The sequence below is a fragment of the Hypanus sabinus genome, chromosome 28 (genome assembly GCF_030144855.1).
Source record: "Hypanus sabinus isolate sHypSab1 chromosome 28, sHypSab1.hap1, whole genome shotgun sequence".
In the NCBI taxonomy this organism is placed as follows: Eukaryota; Metazoa; Chordata; class Chondrichthyes; order Myliobatiformes; family Dasyatidae; genus Hypanus; species Hypanus sabinus.
In genome coordinates, this window is record NC_082733.1 from 39,019,157 (window position 1) to 39,034,743 (window position 15,587).

General features: G+C 44.1%; 1 protein-coding gene across 1 annotated transcript; it reads right to left on the reverse strand.

Moving 5' to 3' along the window:
* Positions 1-3,200: 3,200 nt before the first annotated feature.
* Positions 3,201-11,871, reverse strand: skor1b (SKI family transcriptional corepressor 1b). Its single transcript, XM_059952491.1, has 8 exons — positions 10,150-11,871; positions 9,394-9,490; positions 8,616-8,723; positions 8,125-8,196; positions 6,853-6,927; positions 5,948-6,022; positions 5,096-5,161; positions 3,201-3,298 (listed from the first exon to the last, which is right to left on the reverse strand). Exons 1-8 carry the CDS (start codon positions 11,869-11,871, stop codon positions 3,201-3,203), a joined length of 2,313 nt encoding a protein of 770 aa, XP_059808474.1.
* Positions 11,872-15,587: the final 3,716 nt, after the last annotated feature.

Sequence of the window (15,587 nt, forward strand, 5' to 3'; positions counted from 1 at the left end):
GTCCTCTTTCCCCACCCCACCTTTTTTTTATTCTGGCATCTTCCCCCTTTCTCTCCAGTCCTGGAGAAGAGTCTCGACCCGAAATGTCGACTGTTTGTTCATTTCCATAGATGCAGCCTGACCTGCTGAGTTCCTCCGACAATTTGTGTGTGTTTCTTACAGCGGCGGGAATTGAACCCTGATCGCTGGCACTGTGGAGCGTTCGGCTCCCCGACGGCGCAAATTCGAGGGCCCAACGGCCTGTTCCTGTGTTGTGCGTTCTAATTGCGATTTTGAGCATCTCACTGCCACTTGAGGAGCTGTGAGGCCGCCCACTAACTAGAATCTGGATGAGTGACAGATGCTACAACTACCTCAGGTGTGCTCCCGGTGCACAGTCTGCAAACATTCCAGTCTCACAACTAGGGAGAAAGAGCTGGGGAAAAGATTCGCTGTCTTCTGGACGAAATTGTGTGAAAGAGCTTTTATTCTATTTTAATATTTCCAAAGTGATACCAAAGAGGAAACCTGCCAAAAATAAACATCTGGATTGAAAATGAGGCATTCCTATAGTGGCGTGAGCATTTGGGGAGTTTTCTTTTCGCAAGGGATTGGATACACACGCAAGCGCGCACACACACACACAAACCCACAATCTTACTCACGCACATTTTCATTCACACCCAGATACACAAACTCACACTCACGCGCTCACACATTCACTTATACAGACCCACTCTCGTGCATATTCACTTACACACTTCCAGAACAAACGCATTTGTATTTACATATCTCACACACGTTTACACACATATACATACATTCCCTTCAGGCATATATGTATGCCTCTCTCTCACACACAGTTTCACACACGTATCTCTCTGCCTGCCTCTCACACATACACACACATCTCTCATCTCACACACACACACACACACACACACACACACACACACACACACACAGGCTCACGCATTCACACGCAGGTATACATGGTCTCACACTGAAATACCCACTCATTCACATATATATATAGACTCACACAGAGGCACATACAGCACACACACACACACACAAACACACACACACACACAGATTCACTTGTCTCTCACGAACACACACTCACACACTCACTCTGAAATATCTCCCTGACCCGTCCTCACTTTGAATTGTAGAATTCCCCGCCCCGCCCCGCTCAGAATGAAGCGGGGGATTCCTGTCAGGAACTTTGGTAAGGAGCTACTTTGGGTCTTTGCCATTTTCTTTTCGTTTTAGACGATGTGAAAGTTGTTTCCCTGTTGGCCGTTCGATCCAAACAGACAACATATAACAATATGATCCTAAAAGGCGTAAGATGCACAGGACATGCTATTGAAAAGTATTTAATAATCCAGCCTTTTATCATAAAATATCTCAATTTTCCATCTTAAGTCATCATAGGCAGATTACATTTTCGTCGTCGTTTGACAGGTACCTCTGTCAAAATGTATTGATTTCGGAAACTAGTTACAGAGGGTAATACGTCACAGGCTTTTTCGTGCACGGTTTGATTATTTTACTCATAAGAAAAATCAATCGACAGATTTTCCGAGGATTTTTTTATAATGTTGGTAATTTGCTGGAGTTCTAGATTTTCCCTCATTCGAACACAATGGAGTAAGAGTCACAGGAACTCGGGCTAGTTCTCAGGCAATTCGTTTAGAAACTATTTGTAAACTGGGCCTGCCCCATCAGAAAAGGGTTCAGTCCCGCGAGTTGACTCTCCAAGTTTGAGTTAATATGGGCCCAGAAGTGAATATGTATTCCACTGGCTATTTACATATACATGCACCGAAAATTAGTTGTGTTTTATGCTTGGAACTTCTGTAAAGTTGGCTTCCGCGGAACAAGCGGTTTATTGCTTTAACTCCCAAGCATTGCAACAAAAGTTTGCTAACGAAACCACCAACGTCTTTCCTCTGAAACACACACAGAGTGCTGGAGAAACTCAGCAGGTCAGGCAGCATCTATGGAAATGACGTTGACGTTTCGGGCCGAGACCCTTCATGCAGCCCGGATCTCTCGAGTCCCTCCTGCATTCTCTGGGCGTTGCTCTGGATTTCCAGCATCTGCAGAATCTGCTGTTAATGTCTTTCCTCTGCTGTTTTATTAAGGAAAATACCCAAACCGACACAGTGAAGGCTAATCGTTACCACTCTCAACCGCTGGACAGGCAAGGGTGTAGAGGGCTATGTCCGTTTTAAATTAGTGTGGGTCTTATAATACTGAATACTCCTCAATTGAGAGCATAAAATGAACAGGAAAAAATAGACTTTCGAGAGCGTTCCATCCACGGAAAATATGGCAAGCCTGCATTGTGAAGTGTTAATGTGATTGATGAACGGTATCTAAAAACCTCTACACAATCACTCTCCTACCTCCTCTCATCCCTGTAACCTACATCAAACCTCCTCTCATGATCTCAGTTCTCCTTCCAGACCCTGGCGCCCTCCAACAAGGACGAAACGCACGCTAAACATAATCTCCTACAGAACCTCCCGCGTCTCAGTCTTGGCGTTTTCCGATCTCAAGACAATGACGGCAACGATTACCCACGCTCGCCCTGTCACCAGCACAATATAAAAACCCAGCGTTAAAATATTCAGTCAAGAAAACGGTTTAAGGCCGAATTTATTTTAAGAACAAAATCACTTAACAGTTTCCAAACGGAATCTTTATACACCGAATTACCTCTTAAAGTGCTCTTGTAATAACATCGATAATATACAAAGATAGTTTTGTTTTTCCCTTGGATATCGGGAAGAGAAACGCAAATAAATAATAAATAAATCAATAAATTACAACCATTAAATACTTTACGAACGAAATCACATTACATAAAGATAAATTGCACGTAACCACTTATTCCTTATTAACAATATTTTTTTTTAAAATAAGTGGACATTAAAAGCCAAACAGGTAGGGTGTGTGATAGTGACCCTGAGGTCATGGATTCATTCTTTATATAGAAAATGTCGTGCCCGGAGTCTTTGTATTTATATTCACAATCTCACCGGCAGGCACAGGTATCCTGCACCCCTCTCGGATGTCGCGGTGTGCGTTCCCTAACCTTCTATGTGTCCTGGTTTACACTTTTATATTAAAAACTTTTTTTTTATTTACAGTACTAAGGATATTATTTTATAACGTCGCTTTGATCGTATGTGTAAACGGCAGCTTCGTCACTGCGGAAGTAGTGGAGACTTGAAGGAGCAATTTCCAGTGCAGTGCCTTGGGGTCAGCATCTTACAGGAGAAATGGTGTAGGGCGTCGTGCGCTTCTGGTACGGAGAGGTGGAGAGGGAGTAGAGAAAGCGGTTAGAAACGATGTTCTCAGCACTCACTAAGTTCAAAAGCCAAGCAACTCGTTTGCAGAGAAGACCTGACTGTGATCGTCCGCCCGCCGTTACCCCAACTTCTGCCAGAAATTGCTGGACTATTCCAGCACTTTCAGGTGTTTGGATTGACTCCTCTCTAGGCCTGGGTCTCTGGCGCAGTGAGACCCCGAATCTAACTGAAACATTGTGCGAAGTATTCACTGACTTACCTATCCAGGTTCAGTTATTTCACCTCAACCACCAGACACTTGAACTAGAAGAGATAACTTCACCCCAACACTGAACTCATTTCACAAACTATGGACGCAATTTCAAGGACTCATTTTTCTCGATATTTATTATTATTTTCTCTCTCTATGTTTGTACAATTCGTTGTCTTTTGCATATTGGATGTTTGCCCGTCTTTGTTGCGTGCAGTTTTCATCAATGTTTATTTGCATTTACTGTGAATGCCCGCGTGAAAATGAATCTCAGGGCCGCATATGGCGCCGCACATACTCTTTAATAAATTTACTTTGCACTTTGAACTTTAGGACTGAGTTGTGTGTTTCTCAGCCACAGTTCACGTTACGGTGCCTCGGAGTGTAGAGGTCTCCCTCCTCTGCCTCTAGAGGGGAATATTTCTCTATATACAACAAAATCTATGAATGTCAAAATAAACACGTTCTCCGTGAGCCTTAATTTAACGCGCAGTGTGGTGTTAAATGAGTTCAGAAAGAATCGGCTGGGAGACCGTTCGGCCTCTGATAGAATTGCTCACCCTCCTCCCTCTTTCGCCTACTCCACCTCATAGCTCTGCAAAACAATGACTGTTTATCTTTGGCAACAGACACAAAGTGCTGGAGAAGCTCGGCCGGTCCCTATGGAGGGAACTGAAGTTGACTTTTTGGCCCAATGTTCTTTGGATCGCTCCTACAAATTGGATTGATTAATCAATCGGCATGTGAAGCTGGAATTCCACTAGCTTCCTTACAAGGGGTTATGATCCCAACGGGGGGGGGGGGAACTACTGAAAAAAAAATCTTCCGAATCTAAAGCAACACACACGCGCACACACACACACACACACACACACACACACACACACACACACACAAGATGCTGGAGGAACTCAGCAGGTCAGGCAGCATCTATGGAAATGAATAAACTGTCGACGTTTCGGGCCGAGACCCTTCACTGGGACCGGAAAAGAAGGAGGTGGGAGGGGGGGTAATCAGGAATAAGAAGGTGGTGGTGGTGGTGTTGGGGTGGGAGGGGAGAGGACATAAGCTGGCTGGCAGGTGATTGGTGAAGCCAAGTAGATGATTTATCCAACGGCCATTTTGGGAACTCTGCCTCAAACTGTTTTCACCGCCTAACATCACAGCAACTCATTACGGTGGCGGGGGGGGGGGGGCAGTGGATCATCTCTTTCTCTCATCAGGTGTACAATTAAGCCTTTGTCTCGTATATTTTTGGCCTAAAACTAATCTTTGTTCCCAAGCCCGCATTTCGATTTAATTTTTAACATATTACCCATCCATTTCCCTTTCCATTCGCACCTGCCTTATATTACTTATTCTTCTTTCGTATATATATTTTCCCTGTCAATCCCGTCTCCCAGATCCGCATTCTCTCCTCCACCTGTGGCCCTCTTCGGCTAACATAGGCATTGTGCCTGCGTCCATTGTTACTCCTCTTTGATAATCACCGCGCGGCAGACACGTGACTGCGATGGAGGCACCCCCCCACCCCTCCTACCTTTCAGCTTCTGTTGAATCGCGTACCGAGCCTTCCTCTCTTGGTCCAGCTCGTTACAGAGCGTGTCTGTCAAAACCAAATGATTCCGTCACTGAGGACAGCAGCAAGAAATGCTTGAACAGGACTATGAGGAAAACTTTAGCCAGCCTCGCTAAATAAAAATAGCCACAGTTTGAACGTTTAAATCTCTCCTTACAAACTCAACTGAGCTCTGGCTGAGCGGGGGTTGGGAATGGGGGGGGGGGGGGGTAACTAGCGTGCTATTTAGATTCGTCCGCCGCGCAGCCAATTGTCCAGCGAGCAGCGCTTGAAAATTAAACCAAAGTTAGGCACTACTTCACAGGTAATTTTACGCTTCGGTTTTTAATTTAGATAGCTCGAAAATCGCAACGGAAGGGGGAAAAAAAATCAATCATTTATTTATAATGATGCCTTGCAGCCGTTTGGACATGGGTTCAGAATCAGGCTTAATATAACCGGCACTTGTCGTGAAATGTGCTGTTTTTGCGGCAGCAGTACAGTGCAATACATAATGAAAATTGTAAATGACATTGAGAAATGCATATAATTTACATATAATTATATAATTAAGTAGTCCCGAGAGAGAGAGCAAAAAATGTAGGGACGGTAGTGTACGTGGGTTCATTGTCCATTCAGAAATTTGATGGGGGTGGGGAGAAGCTTTTCAAATACGGAGGCTTTCCAGATTCACGCTAAAGAGCACGCTCTGCAATAACATATCAAAGGGTCGGTACTACTGCGGTGGGGATGATTGAAAAATTAAATTTCACTAAAAAAAAGAGATCCCGACTAATTCATTGCTATAATCACCGACACGCGATTGCCTTTTACCTCGAACGATTTGGAGTTGTTGGACCATTTCCTCTCTGTAAGCCAATTCCCTCTTCATCTGATCCTGAAAACTATCTGTAGGAAAGTAGGGCAGATTTCAAGTGAATATTTATTGACACACTTTTTGTACCATCCAGAATAGATCGACTTCCAAAAAAAAACGTCTCTCCGTTTCGTTCCGCTGGGTTCAATCCTAATTAACTATTATTATTATTTCCTTCTGCTTCCACCTGTCACCAATGCCCTTCCCTTTTCTCGTCCAACGATTGTCCCATTTCATGTTTGGACTTTACATAAACTCAGTTGAATTACATTATGATCAATGGCGAAAATATACTCCTGATGTTTAGGGGGAAGCATGAGAGGGGAACTTTCTCCACTTAGAGGGCATTGTACGACCTGCCAGCCGAAGTAGCAGACGCGGGTTCGATTTCAACATTTAAGGGGAATTTGGTTCAGCACATGGGCGGGAGGGATATGGAGGGCTATGGTCTGGGTGCAGCTCGATTGAACTAGGCAGATTAATAGTCGGACACAAATTAGACGGGCCGAATGGCCTGGCTCAGTGTTGTACTGTTCTTTGACTCTGAAGGGCCTCGGCCCGAAAGGTCGACAGCTCACTTCCCTTCGCAGATACTGGCTAACCCGCTGAGTTCACCCTGCTCTTTGTGCGTGTTGTCCTATATTTCCAGCAACGGCAGAATATGAAAATATCCCAGTAACACTCAGGCATTTTTGTTTCTTTTGCGGAAATGCTTCTGTGGGCTATCAAATATCTCAAATTGAAATTACAGCAGATGTATCCGCAAGAAAAGCAATTCGTGAGCCACGTGAAACAAGTGGTTTTGGACCATGTGACCTCCCAGGTTAACTTTCTCGTAGAGAGCAGTTTCAGATTGGCTTACCTTTCAAACTCTGAAATTCCCGCTCTAATTTCTTCCTAAGATCCATTTGTTCCAAGAGCAGTTTTTGAAGTTCCTCTGAAATATGAAAAAAAACTTAACAAGCTTCCAAGTTAGAGTGACAAGAGGAGCCCGCGCCTATCGAGTATATAAAGTCACAAAGATACTAAGGGCGGGAGGGGAATGAAAGCCCTTCAGGAGCGTTGACTCTGGATGGGGCTCCGGCACGAAATTTTACACAATCCTTCCTTGAATTATTGAGGCTTTAATGCGCTCCAGTCCCCATGCAATGTGATAACAAGAATTGCCAACCATTACGAGCCACCCACATCAGCTGGCGCACTGTTAGCCGAGATGCCCCGTTAGGTAAAATATGACTTTTTTTTAAAGTGCGGACGGTGGGAATCTGATTTAAAAACATAAATTCTGTAGAGTCTTCGACCAGAAATGTTGACCGATTCTCTTTCCTCAATTGTCTCCTGGCCTGCAGAATTTTTCCCCTCCCCCAGCATTTTCTGTTTCTTTTTATGATGTAACCTATTTAATTGACTCACACTTAATCACATATCAACAATCAAGTACTCGTTTTGAAGCTGGAGAAATTTAAACCAGGTAGCATTGATTAACAATTCTCAGCATAAAGCCTTCAGCTTGGGTTTTAATGGACAAGGAGCCAGATTCAGAGTTGCTAATAAATTAATCCGCTAATCTATTAATCATTGGTCAGGATCAATGTATAACTCGGTAAACATTTTTTTGTTTGTATATAGATAATGACAGCTCATTTCTGGCCCAGTTCAATACAATTCAATATAATTTGAATTGCAAATCGAAAATCAGACGCCGGCTGGAAAATAAGTGAAAACGCAAGAGATTTGAGATTTTGATAACACGTGGCCACATAATGAACTAAATCCAAATTCTCTAAATCGAGTCTGCGAATACATAAAATCAGCATTTTGAACCTGTCCGCGCAGGCGCAATGAAAGACCTTCAGGTGATTTGTTTGTTAATTTGAAGTTGATTAAAACTCTGCCTCAACTTTAAATTTTGAATCGTTCAGAAGAAGATAAAATGTGATAAACGATTAAGGACCGACAATTGCTGACGAGATTTTAATTAATAAATATCCTGGTTCACTTTCGCGCGCACGTGACTGCAGCGGAAGTGGGAACTGTGATGCCATCGAAGAATCCTAACCGTGTGCAACCTGGACGACATCCAATAGTTTAGGCGCCTTAGCTGTATCAAACGCACAAAGTCAAAACTTCATACCTTTGCCCATATTCTCAATGTCTTTTTCCACCAGATGAGTTGGAGGGTTCTCCAGTGCAATCCCATCTTCACCTGTACGAGGAGAAAAAGTACAGATGAACTCGATTTACTTTATCGTCTATCTTGCTCAAGGCACGTTAGTGAGAATTTGTTGGTGAGAACAGAGAAACGTTACCGTTACCATCTATTTAAATCAGCGTGAGCTTTTGTGTGAAGGTACTCCTAATGATCTCTCATACACTTAACGGGTCTCAGAAATTAAAGTAACCACAAATAATACATTGCATTCTCTCCCCCCCCCCCTTACAAAAGTAGAGAACTAACTGCTGGGGAATTGCACCGAAGATGATTGGCGTGTATAATGGTGCCATTAATACATTGACATTGCAGTCTTTATATTTTCACGTTCAATACCCAAAGCAGATTTTGGGATGGTTGTGATTTGAAACACCGCGTTTGAAGTTGTTGGTCCCCAAGCCCAGGGAACTCACCCCGCTCAGTACTGGCGGCCGTTTCCTGGGAGACGCTACCCTGCTCCTGAAACGACTTCCTGGACTCCGAGTCCTCCGCCGAGCACTGGCTGTCTTCTTTAACTTGTTCTTGGAATACAAGACACCGGGTTTTAGATTGAACAACCCCGGGCTCCGATTCTAAATGTAAGTCCGACAACCGAAAGACAGTATCAGGCTCCCCCCCCCCCCCCCATAACTGGCTAGCGCTTCCACACCAACTCATGCCTTACCCCTGTAGGCACGCACATCCTTTCTATCAACAGGGTTCTCGTTTACTTGTGATGTCCCATACTCTGTACAGTTTTTAATTACAAATTTAAAATATGAATGAACTCACGTGAATAACACCTGTAGAATGACACAGCAAAGGACAGGCCGATCGGCCCATCGCGCATCTACCCACTCTTGGCCAGAGTACTAACTATTTCCATCCCCAAGCCCCCTGAGTTTTTTTTAAATGATTTGCAAGCATATTGTGAATTCAGTTCCACCACTCTCACAGTGCATTCCAGATAAATTAATTCTGCGATCTCTTTTTAAAACTTCTATAACACATCAAGGATTAATACTGTGTGGAGGAATCCCACATAAACGCTCAGCCTTGTGGTTCCTCGCACACTCACAGAGATGGCGAGAACAGACTTGCAGGGAAGTTTCACATTCCTGCTACAAGATGAAACGCCATCAGTCAAATTAATGGAAGTTGGCAGGGGAGGGGGGTTGGTGAAGTGGGGCCTGGGGGGGGGGGAGTGGTTACCGGCTGCGTCTGTTCTGCAGATGTAAATAGGCGCGAGAGCCACCGTGGCAGGATTTTTCACGCTGTGCAAGTGACCCTCCTGTTCGTGCGAAAACACCTGAAATAGACAGAACATTTCAATGCAGTCTCCAAGAGGGTACGGCAATGCGTTAATCCCGCGACCGCTGTAGCTGTTCAAATTCCCGCTCTGTTATCGGGGGGAGGAGGAGGAGGGGGGGGGGTTCAAATGGGAGACCAGGGATTAGTCCATCAGCTCGACCTTCGGCGCGCGTCCTCCCCACAAAAGTCCTTGGGATTTAAGAAGTGACCTTCAAACCTCTAGTTGGTAATAATCTCAATTTGCGTGCATTCGTTTTAATAAATGCAATTATGAAATACTTGAAAGAAAATGACCCAAATTAAAATGCAACAGAACGTAAAAGCCCCCCTATTGATGATTTCGCTCCCTTAGTTTCAGACGTATTAAACAGAGCTTGATAATTTAGTTAATTACGCTTATTTCAATGTGACTGAATGCTAATTCTAAGGTGTCAGCGGGCCAAACCAACGTGTCAGGAATTACCTTTCAGTTACTGCTTGGAATTCTGCAAGACTTACTATATTTTAAATATTTGATCTTAGTTTATCCCTACTGGTTAGTTCTCTCTCTCTCTCTCACTACAAACTGAATGTGAACTCTCGGCAGATTTTGTTTGTTAAATTACGTAACTTGTGATTTAGCAAAGTCGAGCATAATGGGATATTTTAAAAAGTTACCTCGTGGCTCTTTTCTTCCACACTTTGTTCAACGTGCCTGGAATCTTCAGATCCCTGGTCGTTGTAAGGTGTTCCTATTGTTTCTGGGTGGGACAAGTCGTGAGCAGGTTCTGGGTTGGTGGGAGTTTCCTGGAGTGGGATTTCTGTCTCTTGAACAACCGGCGAAGCTTCATCCTCCGGACAGCGGTTGGATTCCACGTCCACCTCCGGCTCCTCTCCGTCGCTGTCCACGTCCGGGGACACTGACCTGTAGCTCGAGGTCTCGCTCATAAAATCCGGGGACATGTAACCAGGCCTGGCGCCGTTATACACTTCCCTGTTGCCATAGAGTTTGGCGATGCTCTCCGCGTCTTTTACCACCGGCCGGAAGGCTGAGATGTAGTTCAGTTTACGCGGAGTTAGGGGCACCCCTTCTATGGACCTGGCCTCGTCTCCGGACCTCTCCTCCTCGTTTCTGGAGTGTGTGCTCGAGCACCTCTCGCTGTCCGCCAGGCTGTCCTTGGGCGTGTTGCTGCTCCGGTCGCTTTGCTCCGACGCGTCCATCTCGTTCTGCCGACCGTTTGGGTTGTCGGTGACTTTACACTGGGCCTGCGGGTACGGGGGCACCGGCAGAGTGCCGGCCGCCGGCCAAAACATGGGGAAGGATGGGTAGACACTGTCCTTGTTACCCGACCAGAACATACCAGGGAGGCTCCCCTGCGTCTTTTCTCCCACCACGTTAGCATCGTCTTTCTTCTGACACAACCCAAAAGTTGGGAACCCGTAAGGATGAGGGAACATGGGAGGGGGAATCTTCTGTAACATGCCGAAACCCTTGCTGGGCACCGGAATGACTGGGTAACTCCGAACGTTGTTGCCGAGGTTTAAACCTCGGCCTTCCTCCTCGCACCTCATGGCCTTGTGAGGGATTTCCGAACTCCTGGGCGGGATGGCGCTGGGTCCGTGGGCTTTCAGAGCAGGCGACCCTGTGGATCCCTGGTGCGGGAGGGTCCTTTTGCGACTACCTCCGTTGAACATCGCCTTGACATCCTCCCAAGCATGCGCCAAGTATTCACTCGGTGCCTTTTCTGTAAGTTTGAGGTGTCTCCGCCAGGAGTTGAAGTTAGCTGCATCTGGCTGTGTATATTTAGCATCCGGGACTCTGTGAGAATGGAAGATGAATTTATTTGGAGAAAAGTACATATTGCAATAACTGCATTTAATGCACTTGGCCCGAGAGCTGTTATACCTCGCTGGGATGAAGTTACCGCGACAACCCCAGGCACACGAGTGGGATACGTCAAAAGCAAAGTTCTCGGGTAGTTTGGGAGGGGTATGTTCGCCTAGAAATGACTTGCAGAGCCTTTCCGCCTCCCGTTTGGTGATCATGCCGCATCTTCGGGAGGAGATGGGCATGGCCCCAGCTCGCCGTAGGATCTCCAGCTGTACCGGGGTACACTGGACGCAAGTGATCCCGAGTGCTACCCTTCTATTGTGGATCTCGTTGTAGCTGTAGTTCTTTAGGAGCGTATTGGAAATCTGGGCCAGACACAGTCTCTCCTGACCGTCAATCACCAGCGATACAATGGGAAGTCCGTACAGGACAGCCTCTCCGACAGAGTTGGTCTTCAGATTGCTGGACCCGGGGTGGTCGGGCTGACTGTAAGGCTGGAGTTCCTGCTTCGAGGTTGGAGAAGAGGCGGTATCGTTTACTACTGACAACTGGCTAGAAATCTTCTCCATTCCGGAGTACCTGCGAAGAGGATGCAAATAAAATGCGCCAAAATTCTATATAAATATATCTTTGCTTTAAATAACTCTTCTGTTCGAAAATGAGCCACGCTTTAACACACACACAATTTCGCGACCGAAGCCTGTACATCGAACGTGAACCGTGCAAATAATTTGTGGCCAATAATTAAAATAATTCATCACGCACTGAAATAATTGAGAGAAATATTCCCGATCTAAATAAACGGGGTTCTCATTTATAAATATCCAGAACGTTATCTCTCTCTAAATGTCCATTATGCAAACATAAACCACAAACAGATTTTTTTTGAACTGCAATTTATTCTAAATGACTGAAATCTCCCCTAAAAGTGCAATGTTTTAAAAATTGATAATTGTTAATTTCTTTTATACTAGAACACAAATCCCCTTAGGAGCACGTTGGCCCGCAAATGAAAAGTAGGATCCGATGCTAATCATTTATTTTATATTACAAGCGTCTTCTCCGTCGCTGAGCCCAGCGACAGTCTTGTTAAATCCCAGTAATTATAAAAATAATCGTTGCCAGGTCCTACAAATACAAAACTAAAATGCGGCCACAAAAAGGGACTGGAATTTTATTTTAAAATCCGAGTTTTTTTTAAATTATCGGTTCAATTCCTACCTGCTCTCTGCTTTACTCCAGGTTAGAAGAACCGCCGTGTATTGAAGGACAGGGTTATTCTGTGGTGCAGAGAAGAGAAACTGTATATTCAGCTGCACTGACTATTTCAATATTTTAAAACAAGATGTGTGTGTGTGTGTGTGTGTGTGTCTTTTTTTTAAAAAAATGCTCACTTTGAATAAACTTAGTTCGCTTCCGCTGCGGTGCCGTCCTTCAGAGGCATCATCTTGCCAAAAGGTATTTAATCCAAAAACGGCGAGCGAGAAGATGAACGAAGCGGTTTAAGTACCCCAGCGATTTTACAGTAACGATTGATACGGTCAATTAGTATTTACATCACACCGCTAGCCCGGATCAGATAAGTGAATGGGTTTAAATCGGGGATACTTCCTACATTTATGGATCACATCTACTGTTTGGGAAAGCTCCTATTTAGTGAGAGAAAAAATAAATTCTTGCGTGCAATGAAATTAACTTTAAACGTGACATGTTAGAACCATATTCTGGACCAGGCAAGTAAAATAGACTTACTTAAACGGACCGGAACATTAAATGTAATTATACCGTCTACACCAGAAGACCACATTATTAAGATGGAATTGTAATTAAAATCTCTCTCGCACACCAGCGGGAAATAATTTTAAATATATATATATATATATACATATGTAAGGAATTGACTTTACCCGATATGCGTGTTCAATCCGAACGCAATGTAGCTTTCCTAAATTCGGAAAATAAAAGTTCCTGTTGTGGAGACATGAGGCGGCGGTGTTTCGTAATCACAGCCCCGGTCCTTTATCCTTTACGAGGCGGCGGGGGCTCGGAAACTCCTGTCCCGCAGTATGTAATCTCAATATCCCTCGGTCTTCTCCTCTCTCTCTCTCTCTCCCTCCCTCCCCTCCCTCTCTCTCTCTCTCTCTCTCTCTCTCTCTCTCTCTCTCTCTCTCTCTCTCTCTCTCTCTCTCTCTCTCTTTCTCTCTTTCTCTCTCTCCCTGGGAAGGGGTGGGGGTGGGGGTAGAGCTATTGCTTACTTCAAAGAAGGTCTTGCATATCCATGTCCCCAAATTGTCCCTTCTCCTTAATGCAACGAAACAACCACATGGTAACTCAATGGGTACGATGCTGATCTTTAGTTGAATAGGTTTACATCGATCAAGTGACAGCTAAAATAATACGAAGACACACCCACTTAGCGCGAGCATATTTACATTAACTGTTTGTCTACGGGATGCTCCTGGACGTCAATCATTATTTTCTGTCAATCAAGTGATGTCTCATCCAGTTACACTTTGAGCAGGCCAGAGAGCGAGAAAATAGAGCGAAATCTTTAAGGTTGACACTTGAAGGTAAGCGCATGTTTTTTTAAAAAAATGAAGCTTAAGATAGCAAAGGCGGAGGGTAGGGGCTATCAAATTATTGTGTTGTTTGTTTTCTTCTTCCTATTTATTGCAGAAAAGCAAATGCTTCCCGATCAGCGACCATGTGCGGCTATTATTTACAATCGTGTCGGAAAATTGTCGACAGGGAAGGGAAAAAAAATGTAATAGAGTAACAACAAAAAAAATCCCTCCACTGCTAGTTATATCCTGCTTACGTTTTTAAGTGCTTCAAAGGAGAAGCGAAATGTCTCGGATCAGATCGCGCACACATACACACGCGCACAAACACAACGCGCACACTAGCGCCATGTACTTAATAGATTTCAAATGATTTGAAATAAACGTATCGATTAAAGGAAGAGGGAGAAGACTAAGCGCGAGGGGAAGGGGGGAACCAGCAAATTAAAAGCGAGGAAGGAACAGAGGTGATCTCTCAGTGCCACGTCCTTAGACCATTGTAGGGTTTATAAAGTGCTCTGCCAATTGATGTCATAAGAAAGGCACCATGAAATTCATCCTATTTGTATCTGCTAATAATTCTACAGGAGATAATTACGAGCCAGGAAAATCAGAATGTAGTGATTATTTTTTAACCACACGGTGTTTAGAATCACCTCGAGGGGCCGCATGCACAGTTCAGTGAGTCGTGCCTCCGGGCAAACTTTTTAAAGGGAGTCTTCCTTTGTTGGTCTTCATGAGACAGCTTTCACTGAAGATCGACGTTTGCAGAATTGTCTTTAATTAAATCTCATGTCATCGGGATAAGATCCCGTGCAGTCGCGAAGCAGAACGGCAAAATGGGGAAATGAATTGGAGAGGCGAGGCACTGGTGATAAAACTTAAAGCGGAAAATAGTCCGCTAAAGTTTTTTGCGCAGCCGTACATATTAGGAGTCCTTCAATTAAAATTACTGTAACTTAATGTTCTTTAGTGGGAAATTATGGTCTGTCTCTGTTCCTTTAATGTGCCTTTAAACGCCAGTCTGTTGCGACGTGTGGTTCGGCTGATGCTGTTCTGTGTATATAAACACTCTGATATATTTGTGCAATATTCTGCGGTAAGTGGTGGAACGCAATGCTGACTCTATTAACTATTTATACCCTGATCAATAACCATCATTTAGACCCGCTGCGGACACAACTGCGATAGCAATGCCTCCCGACTTGCATCATCTTAAAAATATATTTTTCCTAAAACTATTAACCCGTGTTAAGGTACAATTTTCAATTGTATCCCACGTTCAAAAACGTGTAATAAACGCAGTATTGTCTAAAGCACAGCTTGATGCAAATGTTTGTTTTAATGTGTTGAAGATGAAAATAAAGTCGCTGGCGCTAATAGTTTTGCGTGGAGCCAAAATGATACATCCGAATGTGAAGTTGTAACTTTAGGAAATAGTAATTTTGATAAAAGCAACGATACTCTTAGATTTATAGTTGGTGTTTTTTAAAAAAAAACTCACAGCAATAGAAATTTCTGAGACGCAAAATGCAAATTGTCTCAGTGAGGTCTAATTTATATTTTCTGTTCGCTGATTACACGGTGAAGAATCGGGGTTTTCAATTTCTTTTCTGCAGCAGAGTGTCTGTCTTTTTATCTATTAACTTCTCTATTCCTGTATCTTTCTATCTACCCACTTATCTATATAGATAGGTGTGTGTGTGTGTGTGTGTGTGTGTGTG